This window comes from Ostrea edulis, chromosome 5 (genome assembly GCF_947568905.1).
Source record: "Ostrea edulis chromosome 5, xbOstEdul1.1, whole genome shotgun sequence".
NCBI lineage: Eukaryota > Metazoa > Mollusca > Bivalvia > Ostreida > Ostreidae > Ostrea > Ostrea edulis.
Genome location: NC_079168.1, coordinates 41471041 through 41493137, shown reverse-complemented (window position 1 = coordinate 41493137; position 22097 = coordinate 41471041). Strand labels below are relative to the sequence as shown.

The 22097-nt window shown below is 36.2% G+C and overlaps 1 protein-coding gene and 1 pseudogene across 1 annotated transcript in view; one reads left to right on the top strand and one right to left on the bottom strand.

Annotated features, from left to right (window-relative positions):
• Nucleotides 1–833: 833 nt before the first annotated feature.
• Nucleotides 834–1435, bottom strand: LOC125651164 (uncharacterized; annotated as a pseudogene).
• Nucleotides 1436–6111: 4676 nt separating this feature from the next.
• LOC125651165 (ATP-dependent DNA helicase RecQ-like) overlaps nt 6112–22097 on the top strand; it is a 29749-nt gene continuing 13763 nt past the window's right edge. The window contains exon 1 of the mRNA XM_056166079.1: nt 6112–6406. Within this exon, the coding sequence (XP_056022054.1) occupies nt 6112–6406 (295 nt within the window). The remainder of the gene's footprint in view (nt 6407–22097) is intronic.

The window sequence follows — 22097 nt, the reverse complement described above, 5'->3', positions numbered from 1 at the left end:
TGGGTACACTGGCCCCCATTATTGAATGCAAAGCAGAACTCGACAGGCATTTTACCTGTATTCTTACGAAAGGGCTGCAGGTGTGTTTGAAAATTAATGCTTGTAGCAGCTTTAACTCTTCTACTGGTTTTTGCCATGGAAGATCAGGATTGGTTTCCTTGAGTTGGCGAAATCTTTCACAAAAATGTGCCAAGCTTTATCCCCTAATGTTTTTTGTAATTCTCTTATTAAAAAAAACAGTACTTGAGAAGGTGAGAACGTTGATCTTGATGTTTTTCATTATACACTGCCATTAATATAAAAAAGGCGTCTGTCCAATGTTGGATAGACAATGGCACTTTGTTCTTTGAAGAACTATGTTGGACAGCGATGGGTTCCTCTTGCCGCTGCATTATAAGACGGAGATCAATAAATTGGTTCTCCCAGATTTTTGTCTTTAACCTATGGGGAATGGTATCAGCAAGAGGAATTCCATCAGTTAGACAAATTGAATCTGACTTATGAGGGGGTGTTGCTGGCTCACCTGTATGCAATATATTGTTAACAAATTTTGCAATGCTGTGAGCCACCGATGTAGAGTTCACAGCCTCGCCTGATGAGTGAGTTTGTGAGTTGGCTCCTAACTGCACCTCTCTTGTTGGAATTCTGGGATCCCTTCCGACACAGAGCATGGACTTTGCGCCAATTGCCCTGACTGTTTGAGAATAGCATTGGCCAGCTTATCATAGTCAATGTCCAGAACTGTGTTAGCACTTTGTTCAGTTAAACTGTCTGGCCCACCTTTTCTCTTCCGCTTAAAATATGTTGCCCTCGAGGCCGTGAAGTCCTTCCTTTTAGGCATGTCTTGGATGACTTCTTGATTTTCCAATTGCGTGGCATATAGCGTATTTGACGCTCCTCAAATATTTTATCATGGGTGAAGGGGAACTCCCAATACTCGACACGCCCAGATGGACATCATCAGACCCAAGGTACCGCAGGTCAGTCCAGAATCCTCTGTGTTTCCAAAAATCAATTCTGTCAGAATCTGATGTTAATTGTTCCAAACACTGATTTATTTTGAACACTTCCTCATTATAATTAATCGGCGATTTCTTTGGGTCTCTGCGCAATAATTGTCCTATCATAACGCCAGATACACCCTGTCCAGATATTAAATAATTGGCAAACGAGAAAATGTCTTGTGCTATCACATTAGCCCGTCTCCTCGTCGCGTCATTGCCGCCTATGTGTAAAAAAGATAGGCTATGCGGAACATGGAAACTGCTTAAATGGGACGAGTTCGCCAACATTTGTATTGTCAATCCTCCCTGTACACTGTCGTTTCGTTCTGATCTAAACACAGGTTATCATACGTTGGATTTACCGAAATAAACTGTTTTAAACGACGTATATAAGAATGTCCAATTACGCCCTCCAGTAATGGATCCGCCATGGTTTTTTACGCTGGACGTTTTCTCTGATCAATCCGGATCGAACTATCAGCTAAAATGATTGGTTATGATTACTGATGACATAATGTGTAAAATAGATACATGTCCTTCACTTGTGATCAAGAAACTAAACAAGATGATTACATAACACAGACTACATAACATGATACATGTATGTGCAGCATATAGTCATGAGTAGACAAATTAGCCAAGTGTTAAAAATGATCACATAAAACATATTATTTGAAAAATATTTCATTAAGGTAACTCCATACTCGCAGTTTTATCTGATACAAGTTTGAAAAATGTATTTATTTCCATTCATTAGAGTTAAAACTAACAAATTATCAAATAAAATACATAGGTCATCACACTTTTTAAGATACGAGACATACATAAACCGAATCATATATCACCGTCAGAAAATTGCACTTTTCCTAAACAGCGTTATCAAAATTTCATACAAACTGGTTATGACGATATAGTAGCATTCATAACAATTTCATGAAACTGTATCTTCACAAAAATATACTAAATGTTGTAAAAAATAAAGAAAATCTATCGCATAATAGACTTGATAAAGAAATCAATAGAAACACAGTTATTGCCCTTGGATTCAATATTTTGAAACGTATCATTGATTATTCATCTATAACTTACACTTTTAAAATAGTTTATTTTTAACAAGATTTTTTACAATAACTATCGGAAAAGACTCCAACAAAATTTATGTTCCTATCATGCATAAACCTAAATGAATCATTGATATTGCAAAATATGATGACATCACAGGAGGGTGGAATTACTTTAAGTACTTATATAAATGCCAATACGGTAACGGAGATCGTAATTGCTCCATGTGTATCCCCGTACATCAAAGTTACATATCATTAACTGACGATGATCCGAAATGATTAAAATACAATTTAAAATCAACAAAGAAAAATATGGAAAGAAATTCATTTTATTAAAAACAAATCTATTGTCACCAGTTGAAAACACGATACGCACATGCAGAGTAACAGTGGCCTTTGAAAGCGGTTTTTTATCTACATAATTCACACATGGCTTTGCTCGTATCAAGATTCCCTTTGATGGAGAGTCCTTCGTTTATATGTCTGAATCAAAAGTACATCTATGCGAACATGCTTTATTCCCCCGGTATGGATACAGACCAAAGTCTGTCGCTTCCATGTGTGTCGCCATTTCGATAAACAAAACTTATAGGTTATAGATACAATGTAGATCATAGCAGGAATATTCTTCAAAAACTACAGTCGTCGATAAAACAAATCCTAAAATCTGATTAACTGGAATTTAAAAAAACTCTTAACCGAGCGCTTAGAATGTACCAACAATCAGCTGACTTGCGATTATAATCGATGATTGGAACACCACTAGCAAATACAAAACATTATTCAACAAGTCATTTTTGTCTGCCGCTTGTTAAAGCATGGGCTAATAATACGAGCCCGTACGTCTCTACGTCAGTAATATTTTAGTGTTTGGATCATAGCTCAGATACAATTCAAATAGGATATGAAGATAACAATTTAGCATAAAAAGGAAAAAAATGTCATCCTCATTATCATGGTCCACTTTGAATAATCTCGAAGTCAAGGATTATTGTTTATCTGTATGTCTTCCGTTTACAAGCTACCCCAAGCAATCAAATGGTATCAATAAGATAATCAGCTTAAAAGCCAGTGATTTTGCCCATCGCTGTAATTCAAGGATTTCCAACAACCATTTCGTAACCTCTAAATGCATGATGTATCTTATCACAAAATCTGCAAAACAGATACATTTATAAATGAATCGACTAGTCATTTGCGATATATTTACCATTATGGTTTAGCTCACCGTCTATATAGTATTATTAGCTCTGATCCTTAGGCGAATTTGATTCCAGTCTTTGGCACTCTGTTTTCCTTTTAGTTCTTACAAGTTTACTGTTATTTCGGATTTTGAAAATTTTGGCTTGAGCATCACTGAAGAGACATTATTTGTCGAAGTGAGCATCTGGTGCATCAAAATTGGTACCGTATACGTTTTACATTATGTGAATACATTTGTGTTTGTATAACATTTGTGTTATTGTCTGAGTATATGTGTGTTAATCTTCCCGTGGGGATCCAGGTTAGAATAGATCCTCAATACTCTCTGATTGTCGTAAGAGGCGACTAAATGGGGCGGTCATTCGGATGAGACCGCAAAAACCGAGGTACCGTATCTCAGCAGGTGTGGTACGTTAATTTGATTAGCGCATACATGGTATGTCTCTGCTAGGAATGCGTGAAACTGCCTCACCTATGTAATGAAAGACATATTCTATATATTTCTATTTTTAAAAATGTAGAACACTTTCTATCGAACGTGTTTGACCCCCATGTCAGAATTTCCTTTTCCTAGACATCAATATGTCAAATTTATAATCCTTTTCGAATAGTATGCGCCAGGGGCGGATCCAGGAATTGCGGTTACGGGGGGGGTGCCACTTTATGAGGCAGGGGGTCTGGGGGCGAAGCCCTGGTGGGGGGTCCAGGGGGCGAAGCTCCTGGGTTTTACAGATTTTATAGGGCTTGAAATATATCTCCTATTTAGTCTTTTGTGTTATTTTCTATCAAGTGAAATTAATAAAATGACGCAAATTTTAAGGGGTTTTGGAAAAAAATTAAGTTCTCCCAATAAAGTAATTCAAGAAATCAATATATTTTGTCATTTATTTCTCCGGGAGTGGTAGAAATTATTGCTTCTTACATTGTTTTGTACATTTTTCTAAACAAGATACCACGATTTACGTTAAGTTTGAAAATTTTAGGCGCCCCCCCCTTAAATCCGCCACATTTTGTACTAGTTGTCCATTTGGAATTCCCTTACAATGGGGTTTAGTTGCTCTCTGTTGTGTTTGAGTGTGTGCCAAACAGAAGTAATTTACATTTTCATCAGTCTCTCATAAATATGCTTCATGATTCCTTTCTCACAAATTTTCATTCCAATATATCTTTGAATATTATCAATTCTAATATATATATATGAAGTCAGCATTTCGCAAATTCTATGGTCGTTATAACGATCTAGTTCGTCAATACAACCTCGCATTGGGTCAAATGCTGTCTGACGTGTTTCATACCGATTGTTAAGCCGTTCTTGGCACACTGATTTTGACTGCGGATAACTCCGTTTACCTGATCAGGATACAGGGCTCACGGCGGGTGTGGCCGGTCAACAGGGGATGCTTACTCCTCCTAGGCACCTGATCCCACCTCTGGTGTGTCCAGGGGTCCGTGTTTGCCCAACTATCTCTATTTTGTATTGCTTGTAGGAGTTATGAGATTGATCACTGTTCGTTATCTTCACCTTGTATATACATGTACCAGCCCCAAACATTGCTATATCAAATACAGATGTCACTTTCCTCTATTAACCCCCAGCGGGGCCTTTGCTAACCGTGTCAGGTTTCTAGCTATATTGTTATATCTCCTATATAACACTATTACGAGCAATACGTATTTATCATTGTATAAATAACTAAACAGGGTCAACATGTGTGCGTATGAACATATTTTAAAAGTAGGTTACAGGTACAGCTTTTACTAAGACAATACACATCTAGCAATCGCTTACTATAGAAGTCTATCAATATATGAAATCAACATCACAAAATGTATTTACGATTTTATTTATATTCCAAGCAGTGGACTTTCATCAATAATTGATAAATAAAGCACTTCTGTACAACAATGTCTTACTAATGTATGTCTAAAATTTCGTCTGCTACAGCTACACCCTGGTCATTGGTGATGCGGAATTGTACCTACATCTAGACCGTGACATTAGGCTTTAGCAAAAAGGTCATTCATAGGATTTATGACTGATAAGTCGTTAAAGTGCATTAAGATCTACACACCGCACTACCTCTGTGCCACAGCAGCCATTAGGTAATGTCTGTTTCCAAGTCTATGTTGAGGCATCGAAGCGACGCGTCGTTGAAAACCAATTACAGAAATTTATCGAGTCAACAGAAGCGTTCAGTGAGCTCATGTTTGTCAATAATTACAAATCCAAATCAAAACCGTCCCTTACCTTCGTGCACTTCCACACTCTCTGCAATGTCAGTTCTTTCCGAAGATTCATCTGAGCTGCGTCCTCTGTCCTGTCTATAAATGATTTGCCTACACCTGACGGCTGCCGCCCTGTTCCTTTTGTTCCTACACCTCAGTCTTCTGTTAACTCCGTAATGTCTTCAACAATTGCGTCTTCAACTTTCAAAAGTGAAAGCGCATCACAACTGTAAGTGCAACGTTGCGCACCTCCCTCCCCCCCCCCCCTTCGCAGTATGTTTAAATTATCACCCCTCCCCCCAATTAGACATAAGGAAGAGTTTTCCAATATATACTCCAGAGTTAATTTATACGTATTTGTTGATATACTTGCTTTTTAGCGTCTTAATAATTGAAAAAGTTTTTCTCATTTGATGGAACTTCGTTTTGTGTCAATCTAATTAAAATTAGATCCTTTGATCCGCTCATCTACTATCGCTACACAAGGATCTAACAACTCTCCATAAGAGGTCATCTCAGATTGAACTTTGTTGAGAAAATAGCACCCAATCAAATTCTAATCTCTTGACCAATCAGAATATCGCATCTAAACTACTGTTCGGGAGTGTGAAAAAATGGCGGCGCCTACAATCGACAACATTGTCGAAGAACTATTACCGGATTTTGGCGTGAACGCTCTGAAACCGGAACAGAAGGAAATAATTAGCAATATTACAAAGAAGAAAGATTGCATTGCTGTCTTGCCAACTGGGTTTGGAAAGTCGTTGCCATTCCAGGTTTACGCTGCAGCTCAGAAACGAACTAGTCGTGAGGCTGGACATGTACTCGTATGTTCGCCATTGATAGGCCTGATGAAGGACCAGACCAAAAAGCTGTCTCGTATCAGTTACTTAAGCGTTGGCTACAAAGGTAATACTCATGATACGACTAAATGTATAGTTTCAGCTTCGAAAGCTTCTTCCATGTCGCAGTACCGTTTCGATCAACTTCTTTTATTAGAAATGAAAACCCGCACAGACAACAAATATTACATAAACTATATATCCTGCGTGGTGTGGACGGCGAGGCTGGTATGGCCGCAGCCATTTTATTTGTTTATATATACGTTCGGAAGACGTCGTTACCGAGAATATACAATCGCACCGACGATTCTCAAGCCGATCGCTGATTGGTCAATGCAAAAGTTCAATCTGAGATGACCTCTTATGGAGAGTTGTTAGATCCTTGTGTAGCTATAGTAGATGAGCGGATCAAAGGATCTAATTTTAATTAGATTGGTTTTGTGTTTTCGTCATTTTATACGTAGCGTTATGTAGGTCAACAATGTGAAATGTATGGAAACATGTTGCTAACACAATTCAGCAATGGTTATCGATCAAACATTTAAATATACATTTGTAAGTAATAAGGTATAATTTTAGAATATTTTTCGGGATATAAATATCTTCGGGCTTTATGGAATTTGATCACGTGAGCAACCCGTATTTATATCCCGATAAATATTTTAAAATTATTCCTTATTTCTTGAGTACTGTAGATATTTTGTTGTTGATTTCAGTGACATCTAGAGTGACATTAAAACTATAAGAATCATTATGACATTCAATCTAAAGACTGACAAACAAATAAACAAAACTGAGGATGTCTAATGGGTGGTTTGCAAATAACCAGAGAAAAAGTTAGACCTTTTAGCTGATGGTGGTAGTCCTATTTTTTAAATTAGTCTTAAAGGAGGTAATAATTTCCGAAAAAAGGTCCCTGGAAATAGGTTTGGTGTAACTTTTCTTGTAATGTCTGGTCTAGTTTTAAGAGTGTAACTAATGCAAATGTGTACAGCTGTGCACAACCAATGCTCTTATGGTTATTCTTGCCACTGAATTTTGAACCGGGTGAGCATAATTTCCCCGGAAAACCAAAGACCACTTGCGAATATGACATTTCAAGTTAAATAGGCGAAAATAAACTTGATCTGCTGTCCAGTCCTATTTAGTTATGCATGTAAAATGAAAGGTGAAGAGAACGAGCAGTGATCAATCTCATTACTCCTATAAGCAATACAAAATACATAGTTGGGCAAACACGGACCCCTGGACACACCAGAGGTGGGATCAGGTGCCTAGGAGGAGTAAGCATCCCCTGTCGACCGGTCATACCCGCCGTGAGCCCTATATCCTAAATATTAGTAATTTAAGTGAAATATTTCAAGTAATGAAAAGTACATGTGATATTTAGAAATGGAGGTGGGGTTTCTGTTTATACAGTGAATGACTAAAATATACTGAAATACGTTAGGCCTAAAAAAAAAATTGTGTTTCGGGTAACCCGACCTAACCTATAAAAATGCGCCGATCCTAAAGATTTTTAAAGTCCGTTTTTATCCGATTAAAATTCCTATTATTTCTGTGTAAAAATCCGTTTTTATCAGAATATTTTTTTCTCATTCTTAAGAAATGTCTTCAAAAAGCTTAGGCTTACAGTGACCATTAACGATATTGAAATCAACATACAAGCGTTTTAATGCCAAAGGACCAAAATCATGAAGAACACAACATACAAAAATTTAAAACACATAAAACATCTTTAAATTTACGTTTATAAACAAGAAATCCATTTATGATTTATTTTTTACTTATGTTAAATAAGAAATATTGAAACCAAAGGACCAAAACTATAAAGAATATAAGAGACAAAAATTTAAAACATATCTTTAGTTTTACATTTACAAACAAGAATTTCATTGGCATGTTATTTTCTGCTTATGTTAGATAGAACTATTAAAACCAAAGGACCAACACTATAAATACGAGAGACAAAAATTAAAAATACCCGAAACATCTTTAGTTTTACATTTACAAATAAGAATTTCATTGGTATTTTGTTTATGTTAAATAAAAATATTGAAACCAAAGGACCAAAAAACCACACAAAAATGCAAAGGTAAAAAAACTTTAATGTTTTTTAAATGAAACAATGAAATATTTTAGGGCCTTGGCCATAAAAAGATCAATAGATGAAGAAGAAAAAATAGGAATACACAGCAGGTGTGACACGATAAAGATCCCTCCCTGCTCAAAGGCCGTAAGCGCCGAGCATAGGGTGTTGCTAAAACGCGGAACGGAAAATATATTATGCAATAATGTTATGAGGAGGTCAGCATTTTGTAAAATCAAATAGCTTATTATGAACAAGGGAAGCAGAATTTATAGGAAGTCATCCCAAGAATCCATCATTTCATATCAATACCTCATACTAATGAAAGGTGAAGATAACGAAGAGTGATCAATCTCATAACTCCTACAAGCATTACAAAATAGATAGTTGGGCAAACACGGACCCCTGAACACACCAGAGGTGGGATCAGGTGCCTAGGAGGAGTAAGCATCCCCTGTCGACCGGTCACACCCGCCGTGAGCCCTGTATCCTGATCAGGTAAACGGAGTTATCCGTAGTCAAAATCAGCGTGCCAAGAATGGCTTAACAATCGGTATGAAACACCTCAGACAGCATTTGACCCAATGATAGGTTGTATTGACGAACTAGATCGTTATAAAGAACATAGAATTTGCGAAATGCTGACTTCAATCGAGACTGTTGAAACCCCTGTACCATCAACTTGTTTCTCAATAGCTTGCCTCGATTTAAGAACTGACTATACGCAGAACAAGCTCTTGCATATCGAATCAGTTGAGAGATGTAAACACCATATGCAGGTGATAATGGAATATTGCTGTATAAATATGGGAAGTTGACGACAGAGAAGCTGAAAGCATCCCGTTTGTCATACAGTTGAGTTGTCAGTTTGCCATTAATGCCTACTTTCAAGAAAATATCTAAGTATGAAGCAGAAGTGGATGACTCTGTGCTGTATTTTATTTCGAGTTCACAGGGATATATCGAATCGACATATGAATGAAAGTTGTTATTGTTAATAAACAAAACGTCGTCGATATATCTAAATGTCGAATTGAAGGCCACAACAAGAGATTTTTTTCTTCTCACGTAGACTTTGTTTAATAAATTCTGCTTCATATGAATATAGAAACAGGTCAGCTAACAAAGGAGCACAATTAGTGCCCATGGGAATTCCAACAGACTGTTGGAATACCTTATCACCAAAGACCACGAAGATATTGTCAATGAGGAACTAGCATATTTCTTATTTCAACCTCAGAGTACTTGCAAAACTTGCAGTACTTTAGAGAGTGTGGAATCAGAGTGGTGTTAACAAAGTAAGTTTTTGGATGACTGATCACTAGATATGAATACTTCCTTTTTCCATTTTTATTGAAGGAGCAACTGTCTATGATGTAAAAAAGTCTAGTCTTTAATTTATCGTGAGGAATGGTCGTGTATAGTGTTGAAAAGTCATAGGTTTTGATGTTATTGATTTGGGAAAGGTTTTGCGATTTCAAGTTTACTAAAAGTTCTTTAGAAATTTTTAGAATCCACATTTGATTAACACCACTTCTGGCATATGCAGTCGCACAGTAAGTTTGAAGTTTCTCCTTCACAGCTGTTAATATTTTCGTCAGGAGCAAAGATAGGGGCTTGGTAAAGCACTTACTGGATCAGCTATGTATCTTTGTTTGTAAGGGTTTTTATGTAGTTTAGGAATCCAGTATAGGTACGTACCAACAGGCGCTTGCTTAATATTTTGCATAATAAGTTTTGATATAAATATTAAGCAAGTGGCGGCTGGTACCATCCTTTTCCCCGCCTTTGCCTGCCAACCCCCCAACATTTGGATCATAGTAAAACTTTTCCATACATAAATAGTCAATGTACACTGAATGCCTCACGGACATGTACAATGTAATTGACACACCCTCATCCACCAAAATGCTGTTTGTTCTCCAACCGATTTCTTTCTAAAGCTATAATCATCTCTATCTTCCCCTTTTTAAAAAAAACACACACCACAAAATCTCAAACTTAAGATTTGAGTGATAAGAAGATAAGAACACCCAGGAAGGAATTGATATTGGGTATTCATATCTCGTATCGCCATGTAAAAATCAAATGGATATCGTTAAAATATCACATTTCGGAAAACGGAAGCGTGGTTCCGCATTTACATTTGATTGTGACGTAGGCCGAGTATAAGTCTACTTTAAATTATCATTGAACCCCTTTCAAATTCTATTACTTTATCTTGGCTGCTACCTTATGAAAAGATTGATGAGCATATTTAATGAATGAAGGGTACCCCCTCCCCTCCCCCGTAAACAACATTGTAAAAGAAAAAACAGCTTTTTGAACAATTTTCCCCTAACATTGCCTTTTTAGACCAAAAGTGCTTTTAATCGAACTAGATATGTTTAAGATAATTGAATTTAAATTGGAATTTAGTTCTACACCTGGTACAATTTACATTTATGTATCACATCAAATTTCAAAGCGAAAAAGTCCAGTGTGATAAAAAGGTTTGCCTCATTTGTGATGAATATATGTGAAAGTTTGTACATTTACCGATATTCTGCGGATTAGTGTTGAAACTGAAGAGATACAACGGGGAAGAAAGACTGAAACAGAACCAATGTAAACTAAGGTGTAATTTACGACTCATAGTAAGATAAATTAACAGATTTATTTCATACTATATGAAATAGCTAAGAGGCTAACGCAGAATTTATGCTTGAATGGAATTAAAAGTCATCTCATTATTAATCTAAATGTGAAGCTATACACGTACTGCCAGAAGTCCTCCCTATTGAGGTCTGGAGTTCTGCGGTCACTAAATCTCTGTGAGTTAAAAAATAATAAATCAAACACAAGATGTTTAACTTGTTGACCTAATAAGATCATGAATTATCGTTGTTTTATACATGTCATATTCCCTGTACAGACACATACACGGTATTATGTGTAAATTTTATACATACATGTGCGTTAATGACGTTGTAAAACACTTATACAAAAGTATAACTTAATTCGCTTAATAAATTTATGATGCAAACTTTTAAGATAAAGAGGTTTTATCGCTTGTAAACAATTCCCAAATTGCTGATTTTGATCAAAATGAATAATTCTTCCCCGAGTTTTGGCGTTATCTTATTTACATAATCATTCTAATTCTTAAATTCCGTCTTTCGTTCCGTTTTCCGTTCCGCGTTTTAGTAACACCCCCGAGCATAGGCCTAGATTTTGCAACCCTTCACCGGCAGTGGTGAAGTCTCCAAATGAGTGAAAGATGATCTAGAGGGACGTTGAACGATATTTAATTAATCAATCAAGCATTTATACACATCACTTTAAAATGTAATTCCACGTGTCCTACGGTGTGTGATAGTCAGATGATCGTTAAGACCGGTGAACATCTTGCTATATTTTACATTTAATTTCTCGTGTGACCCGATTTTGAATAACTCTTAATAACTTGATGCCACAAAGTTCAAAATCATATATACCCGTGATTTTAGCGATGATACACTATCCGTGATCGCAATTGATGGTAATGATGACTCAAGGAAAACCCATTAAAAGCCGGAATGGGATTTCAATGGAAATGTTCCCCATTGTCGTCTACAAGGAAGCATTTAGAACAGACAAGAGATGGTGCGTGTCGATTATGTAAGAAATATGATATTTAAATTTTGAATTCCTATGTCATTGCTTCCTATTTTATATACGTTGCGTTGTGCATTTTCAATGTAGGCTCAATAGACCATTTCAGACTCCAGTGGCGCGATTTTGCGTGGTGAGAAATTAATCTATCATATCAAATAAAGAGGCCTGGTGCCAACAATCTCTGAAACATTGAACTACGTACAAAGATATATTTTGCGCGACTCTTTGTGGTCATTAAATATATCATCATCACCTTTTCTTGTCATGATATGTACACCATACCTTTCTTCTTAATTAAGCTGCTTTGTTTGCGGTGATTTGGTTATTTTGTTTGTACATGTACGTCTTCCTTACACGTACAGAGCAATTCGAGAATCATCAGTTTAAAAGTATGTATTATTATTGGCCGCAAGAATATTGTTTTTAAATTGAGTGTCTTAATTGTTGATATACTCGCATGAACTAAGGTCCCATGGTGTGACCCTAGCCTACTCACAGCGGTTATGATTTGAACAAAGTTGAATATCTGTAGGCCATAGTACATGAATACTACTTACCAAGGCTCTGTTGTTCTTGGAAAGAAGATTTTAAAAACGTTCTCCTATATACAAATATGTATCCCAATTTAAAACTGATTTGCTACTGTGGCCCTACACAACCCCAGAGAATGTGTTTTGAACACATCCGGTGATTTTTGCCACGCATGTCCTATTGGAAATAGATGATGCGAATCTGATAGAGTCGATTACAAATGGATGTGATTATAGAGATCTCACAAATTCAAAAAAATAAAACCAAAAGAACTAGATAGGGTACAATTAATTCAGTCATCCATGAGACTAATTTTTTAAACTTTTTTGTTGAAATAATTGAAATGTAGCGAAAGTAAAACTTCATGAGTATCTACGCAATCAATAACCACATAAAAATTCAGATTCTTAAGATAAAGCATTGCAAAGTCCGAAAAACGACACTCGGCACAAATACATGTACCATCAATCTCATCAAAGTCATTTCACTGTAACGAATTTAGATTTGATCTGTACACATATTAGTAAATCACATACAAAATATCAGCATCTTAAATTAAAGCGGATGAAAAAAAAAGTCTGGAAAACAAATCAGGAGAAGTTCATTCAACCACGAAACTAAGTATTGAAAAGGTCATATGTAACAAAAGTGAATCTTCAATTGCATCTCTTGATTAGGTAACCACAAATCAAAGAACTATGCACGCTAACTCTTGATTTTTCAACTCGTATATTTTAAAAAGCTTTGCAATTTAGCTAATGCTATTTTTTTAATGCAAAGTAGAATCCATTAGTAATTGATTATCAATTTTGATACCAATGTTAATTAATTGCTCTTAATTTCAATTCCTTTTGAGTAGGGTTAGAAAATATGTTTCTTTAAACCGGGCTTTAAAACGTCATATATTTTAAAACATTTTATTGATAGCAATCCATAACCATTTAATTTGTCAAATTACTTTACATTACTGAGTAAATATATGGTTTATCTTCATTTCTCACACTTTATCCTCATATGCAATTGTTCACAGTTCTCACACTTTATCCTCATATGCAATTGTTCACAGAGTGTACATTTTTGCTGTGTTTTGGTCTGTAAACATATGCCCCCCCCCCCCTCTGGAAACTACCATAGTTTTGGTATATATTTGCTAAATTACAATTTATAATTCCAGCAAAAAGGAATGTGTATTTCACGGTGGGATGTTTTAAAAATATTTTCCGTTTTCCATTGATTCCTATTGTGAAATACGCGATTTTGACCCAAATGAAAGACGCTTCTCTCTTTCTTTTGTAAATCAATCAACTCTCATGAAAATTCATGTAAATAGCTATACTGAAATAAAAGGTGAAGATAGCGAACAGTAATCAGTTTCATAACTCCTATAAGCAATACAATATGGAGAGTTGGGCAAACACGGACTCCTGGATATACCAGAGGTGGGATCAGGTACCTAGGAGGAGTAAGCATCCCCTGTCGACCAGTCACAACCGCCGTGAGCCCTATATCCCGATCAGGTAAACGGAGTTATCCGTAGTCAAAATCAATGTGCCAAGAACGGCCTAACAATCGGTATACGAATCACTTGAAAGATATAAAAACCATATGCAGGTGTTAAAGCAATATTGCAACATAAATATGGGACGTAACGATGGAGAACCTGAAATCATCTCGTTTGTCCTAAAGTGGAGTTGTTAATTTGCTGTTAACATCTACTTTTAATAGAACATCTAAGTATGATGGATTGTATATTGTTTAACGTCCTTCTCGAGAATATTTCACTCATATGGAGACGTTACCATTTCCGTTGAAGGACTTCAAAATTTAGGCCTATGCTCGGCGCTTACGGCCTTTGAGCAGGGAGGGATCTTTATGGTGCCACACCTGCTGTGATACGGGACCTCGGTTTTTGCGGTCTTATCCGACGGACCGCTCCGTGTAGTCGCCTCTCACGACACACAAGGGGTACTGAGGACCTATTCTAACCCGGATATCCACGGTAGCAGAAGTGGACGACTCTGTGCTGTCTTTTATCTCGAGTTCACTGGGATATATTGAATCGACATATGAATGAAAATTGTTATTGTTAATAGATAATACGTCATCGATATATCTAACTGTCGAATTGAAGGCCATAGCAAGAATTGTTTTCTTCTCACGTAGAAGTTTTTGAATAAATGCTGTTTCATAGGAATATAAAAACAGGTTAGCTACCAATGGAGCACATTCCATGCCCATGGATATTTCAAAAGACTATTCGAAGACCTGATCACTAAAGACAACGAAGATATTGGCAATGAGGAACTCCAATACATCTTTTATTTCAACTTCAGAGTACTTGTGCGTGAAATCAGAGTAGCGTTTAACAAAGTAATTTTTTGAATGACTGATCACTAGGTAGGAATATTTGCGTTTTCCATTTTTGTTGAAAAAGCAACTGTTTATGATGTGAAAAAGTCTAGTCTTTAATTTATCGTGAGGAGTGGTCGTGCGAAGTGTTGAACAGTCATACATTTTGATGTTGTTGATTTGAGAAAAGGTTTGCGATTTCAAGTTTACTAAAAGTTTGTAGAATCCACATTTGATTTGCACCAGTTTTGGCATATGTAGTCGCACAGTAAGTTTGAAGCTTTTTCACAGCTGTTAATATTTTCGTGAGGAGCAAAGATAGGGGCTTAGTAGAACATTTACTGGATCCAGCTACATGTATGTATCTGGTCTGTAAGGGTTTTGATGAAGTTTAGGAATCCAGTATAGGTACTGTAAATTTGATATATTTTAAAAAATGATTAAAAGGTAGGCGGCGAAACAATACTTTCGTTCGTAGTTCTTTCAGATTGCTAAGTTAAAGCATAGTTGGAAAAAGTCTGGAAAACTAAAATGAACACACCATCCCATAAATCTCTTAAAACTCGCTCAACGGTTACAAAACATAAATCCCATTAGTAAACATTCAGTAAAACACATAGAAAATGGCTTCCTTAAACAAAGCATGATGACAAAAAGTCAGAAAACCAAGTGGAGCTATATTCGGCACAAAGTCCCATAAATCTAAAATATGTAGTAAACATCAAGTTTGACGATACATACAGATTAAAGCAATACAAGCTGTGACTGACGGCAAATAAATTGAAACATAAAAGAACAAATATTTAACATATTTGTGATTGAATAAATATAAGTTCATAGAATCGGAGTGAATCTGAAGCAATAAACTCGTCAAATCAGCAGAAAACGTCGATTCATGAATCATCGTCATCCTGTCATTATTACGTACTATCGGGACCATTATTTCGTCTCCGATTCCGTCCTGGTTCTAATATTTAGTACATGTATGTTCAACGAGATCACGTTTTCTGCGTTAACTTGGGCAACTTTTCTGTAAACAAGCACGTTACTTAATGAATTTTAGGCACATTTTAGCGTTGTTTTTTAAAGTTGAGGGTTGGGGAACAAAGAGAAAAGAAAAGGTGCCGTTATATTTATGTGAAAAATAATTTTAGTTTATAGCAAGAAAAGCAGTTCTGCCCAAACCCCTTAATTGTAAAGGGAGAGGGGGTATCCTTCAGTACATGTATGAGTTCAACTAAACGATCCTACCTTGCATTTCCACTACCATTCAACGTTACTATATCAAGTGACCAGCTATTAAATCGATCTTTGCATGTACTAATAACAAAATGTAATGATGTATGTGATAATTTAACGCAATCTCAGGAAAACAGGGGGAGGAGGGGGGGACTACATGTTGCTGCATGTACGTGTCTGGGGATTTATAAATTGTAATTATATCATTTCATAGCGATCGGTTGTTTAAACAACTCGAGAAAATATCGTAAAGTAAATATCCATATACGTGCATGCGGTTTAGGAAATATACTTTTTCTTTTGTTTTATCTCCGGTACCAAACACAAGAAATTTAAAAATTTAATCCAATAACTCATGTTTTGGTACTAGGGCATTTACTTGCAACATTTTGAAAAACAACCCCCAAACCAGGCGGATATTTTTGTATCAGAAATCGTCTTTAGCCATCACTAATTTGTATACAAAAGTTGCCCAAGTGACGGATAATTTTCGTAACTTCCTTTTCTGAAGAGTTCCAAAATTTTCTAGTTCCAATATCCCGTACTCCTGCTTGTAATCTCCGATGAACATTGACCTCGGAGGTCACCAGTTCGGAAAAAACGAAAGACAGGCGCTGAGCACGTGTCAGATTCGTAAAAAATTTAATGTGCCAATCTGATAGAAAATTCGCCATCAAAATTACATTTGAGTGGTACATTTGCGTAATCATTACATATAGTACTTCTTGTCATTCATGAAACGATGTAATATTTTAAAACAAACGACACGTGTAGATACTCGCGTCAGTTTCCGTCTCAGTTACAGCAACCCGATTATGTTCGGCAATCATCGTTCCCATATCCGTGTATACGCCGCAAATGCGGTTTATACGAAACGTTCATTGAAGGTATGCTCTCAAACAACATTCCCTTGTTTATTTGGTTGAATTTTCTTAAGATCTTGGGGATTATATTAGTTATACCGATAGGTGTTATTTTGTGCATCAATATGTTATTATTGTAATTAATTACCTTTATGTGACATGCTTTTGTATTGTTTAATTTATTGTAGAACAATGTCTTTTATTTATCTAGTTTTACACTATGCATCTGTGTAACTAGTTTTACCTCGTTCCTGTTCCTCATTGTGTGTTGAACCAATCGGCTATTCGAGCTGCTGAATTTCTCGAACCCACCATCCACGGTGACACCCCTTCTACCTCCGGCTGTTTGTCATTTTGTTTTTACCCACCCTTTTTGTTATGGCAGGCAGCAGTTTAGGGCATTTTTGTCTGTTTTGGAATCGTACTAGGTTTATGAGGGGTCAACCTAAGATACATGTATACTGTACAATTCTTATTCTAGTCTGGTTGACCCCCTTTTTACCTATGTACACCATGTTGAAATACCATTATGGTGCAGGGGTCAGATTGGATAATATTTTACCTAAGATGTGTACTACTCTTTATTTAAGCCCTCCTTTTCTTACTCCCATTTTTGTACTTGTTAACTATATTTTACTACTTTTCGTCCTTTACTTCAATAAATGACATTTTTTTCACTTCTACATCGTGTTATGTGTTGTTTGCCTGCTTTTAACAAACAAGATGTGTTTGTGAAACACAAATGTCCCCGATAATGGTCAATTCTAAAGATGGCCAATGTCCCAAGGACAAATATTTTGGTACCAGTAGAAAGATTTTGTCACAAGAAATGCTCATTTGCAATATGAAAGCTCTAATATAAATTTACCATTTAGAAGTTATGACGAATGTCAGATTTTTAAAAGGTAGGTCAAGGTCACAGGGTCAAACGTTGTGGTACCCACGGAAAGGTCTTGTCACAAGAAATACTCATATGAAATATCAAAGCTCTAGCACTTACTGTTCAAACGTTATTCGCAAGGTTAAAGTTTTCAAAAGGCAGGTCAAACTCCAAGGTCACAGGGTCAATAGGTTTAGTACCCACGGAAAGGTCTTGTCACAAGGAATACTCATGTGAAATATTAAAGCTCTAGCTCATACTGTTCAAAAGTTATTACCACTATTAGGGTTTTCAAAAAGTAGGTCGAACTCCAAGGTCACAGGGTCAAACATGTTGGTACCCACGGAAAGATCTTGTCACAAGGAATAATCAAGTGAAATATCAAAGCTCTAGTACTTACTGTTCAAAAGTTATTAGCAAGGTTAAAGTTTCAGACCGAATGACAGACAGGACAAAACAATATGTCCCCCCCCCCCCCCCCCCCGATCTTCTATCTAGGGGGCACAAAAACAAGTTCAGTTGCTTGGCAGGAGAACTAAGAAACACAAATGGATTGTTGAAAAAATACCGTCAGGTGCAGCTTGAATTGCTTTAACCATAAACCAAATTTCATCTTCCTAAATAAGGCATGGTGAAACAAGATGGGTTTGCGAAACACTGATACTCCCGTACTGCAGCAAAGAAATTCAGACAACCCCTATTACTAGCCATTCAAAGTTAGTTTCAAAAGTAGCTCAAACTTCAAGGTTAAGATATTTAGGTCAACAATTGGGTACCAACCGAAAGGTGTTGTTACGGGAAATACATTGTGAACTATGAAAATCCTATCAAATTGATGACCGAGGATAAGATTTTTCAAAAATAGACCAAACTCTGATGTCAAGAGGTCAAAATTCATGCTACCTAAAGAAAGGTCTTGTCAAAAAGGAATACACATATTCATATAAATATGAAAGCAATATCGCCAACCTATCAAAAGTTATGACCAAGGTTAAAGTTTTTCAATCTCTATCACAATCTCTTCAAAGCTGTGACCAAGGTTTAAAGTTTTGACGCACTAACAGACTAAATGAAATGTTGAAAAGGCAAAATCTAATAAAGAAATGCAAAAGTGTGGCTTGTGTTGGATTCGAACCAAAGTAAAAAGGAACCTCGGCATACATTGACATCGGTGTATCTTACTGAACTACACTAAGTTTAAGGACTGGGGGTATAATTAAGAACCAGTTTGCCAAAAACCAGGTTCCCAATTCATAGTACTGTTTTGTGAATTTTGATCGAAGGTCAATGCTGTCCTTAAAGAATTGTATTGGAAATTGTTGTTAAGTTTATAACCTATCAAAATATCATAATTTCATTTAGGGGCATATATGCCTTGAAGGACTTTCAAATTCCAAACTTCATGTCCAAATCGAAAAAAAACCCACCCACCATTGTTTAGGTAAACTTTGACGGTCAAGTTCAGTATCCAAAATATCATTAAATTTTAGGTTCAAATCATAAATTTGAAAAATTCAAAATATATACGGCAAAACAATTACCAAGGAAAGTCGATATAACAATGCAACATTTTCCGGAAAATCTTTCTCTTTTTTAAACCCTCAATGTATCCCTTTTGACGTTAACCTTGGCAATGGAACTCGCAACATTAGGTTCTACCCACAAGGCCCGCAATTTCTCTTCTAATAACGAATCCTTGGCTAAGGAATATTTCACTACTAAATGAACAGTTAAAACTCTGGTCTGTCCCGACCGAGACTTGAGCCCGCAACCTACGACCCACCTTGTTTCAATGACATATATATTTTGGGGCTGTTTACCCAACTCTTTATTTTGTATTCCTTATAGGAATTGTGAGATTAATCACTGTTCGTTATCTTCACCTTTCTTCAATTTTAATACCAGTAAAATATTGTGATGAAACTTGTAGACATTTTCATATCGGTTGTAATGTAACGCCCATGCCCTCTTCCCGCGCAAAGAAATATTAATACTCCAGCAATCATATTAGCACAGCATAGAACAGTTAGACATTTTCAATAGTGCTGCAGATCTGCCGATATTAACGACGAGTATACTGTTAAGTCAAACATAAAATGTTGGGACACGTAAATTCCAGCACGAGGACAACGAAATGTCTAAATTAATGATGATATAAAAAAAACCTTTAATCTACAACAAGACAATTCATTATGATAACGTAATCAATAAGATCCTGTTTTATATTGACAATGCTATTGAGAAACTAAAGCGCGTTGATACTTTGATCGCGGTGATATTTATAAGACGATCACTAGATAATGAAATCAGTTGATTCAATACGTGATTGTTGTGAAACGATTATGAAGAGAATTCATAAACTATTCTTCCGACGGAAATCTGTTTTGACGTTAAAACAAAGAGGGAGACACTTGACTAGACGTTGTCCTTGTCAGGGATCCTGTCTATAAAGAAAACAATACTATCTAAAATGGCTGTGTGGTACGTAGCTCCCCAACATCAACCTACATTGATTTCTTTGCGCTAAGAATATCACTGAAGGGAACTTTATCACAATATCAGTCATGAAACTAATTAGTCTACAGGTAATGCGAAGTTTTGTGCCAGTTGGGATTGGTATATCGGTTAGGTAGCTCAGTTGACAGAGTACCTACACGTCACACGGAAGGGCTTGTTCGAGTTGGGTTTTTTTAAATTATCATTTCAGCTTAGCCACTAGCGTTACAAAGTACCGATGGAGAATTAGCATTCCTTGTTAAAATTGAACGCGTACTCAGTGAAGAGACACTGTATCAATCCAAGACATGAAATCAGAGATGAAAGGTGAAAATAACGAACAGTGATTAATCTCATAAATCCTATAAGAAATACAAAATAGAGAGTTGACCAAATAGATATCAATACAAGGGTATAAGTGGTGGGGAAGAATAACAGCCTTTTCTATATGCTAAAGACACTTTCATTTTGTCCGCATGCTCGCCAGAATGAATCGATGGATGACTTAAGAGAACTGCAGTGCTTTGCAAGAGTTTCTAGGTTACAAAACAATACCTCAAAATTACAAAATGGTAGAGATAGGTACGGTAACTTTATTGGAAATAACAAACTGGCTCACAACGTCATAACATACACTATTAAATGGTAACATACATGATAAAGTTAATTAAATAATAGCACAGACAAAAGTGTGTGTTATTCAAAATATATAATGCAAATTTGTAACGTAGATGACATGTGGACAAAATATTATCCAGGAATGTTATACGTGGTGTGACGCTAAAATCGACCCCAAACGTCGCATGATATGTTTTTTATTAACGATTCATTTTACTATAATTTATAAGGTATTAAAATTTCGGATATTCATTCAAACGGAAGTCGTATGACTAATCATAGATTTTTGCTTAAAATTTAGTTTTGATATAGATAAAACAAACAGAGATCTGAAATACTGGAAGCTTAATCTTTCCTATCTGGAAATGAAAACAACAGTGTATAAGAAAGGAGTAATAAATCTTATTCATATCATAAACTACTCCTCAAGTCCTGTGACGGCATGGAAATTGGGGGGAGGGGGGGATGTTAAAATCAATTCAACGTGAAAAAACACTCTATGAAAAAGGGAAACACTAATGACATTTAAGAACAGTAAAAATGAATAATACATTGTGCTTTTGCCCGACTTTAAAAATGCTAATTCGGGGGTTGGGATGGGGAGGGGGTTGGGGCATGTATTAACTGTAACTATCTCATTTCTTGTACATGTATCAGCGCTCGTCCTTCGGTACGTGTACATGTATAAGGGTTTAATTCTTTCATTCAGAATTATTCCCCCACTTTTTACCCAAACAATAGTTTCTGTAATAATAAAAATGATTTATTCTATTCTTTGATATTGTTGAGCGATCTGCAGTTTTCCTTGAATTTTCACAGTTGATTATCCTGATATTTTGTACTTCAAAATATTATTTTTGAAATAGGAAAGTTTACTTTCTCTCTTACGCACACGTTCCTTTTTCATTTTTGCATTGCTACAGTGTACATGTATGAAGATCGATCCTTTCACTTTGGTGTTCCGAATGACAATGAACGGTGAACGATTTGTGAACGGTGAACGCAAAACTGTAAATGGAAAGCGTACGGTGGACGCACAGAGAACGAACGGGAAAAT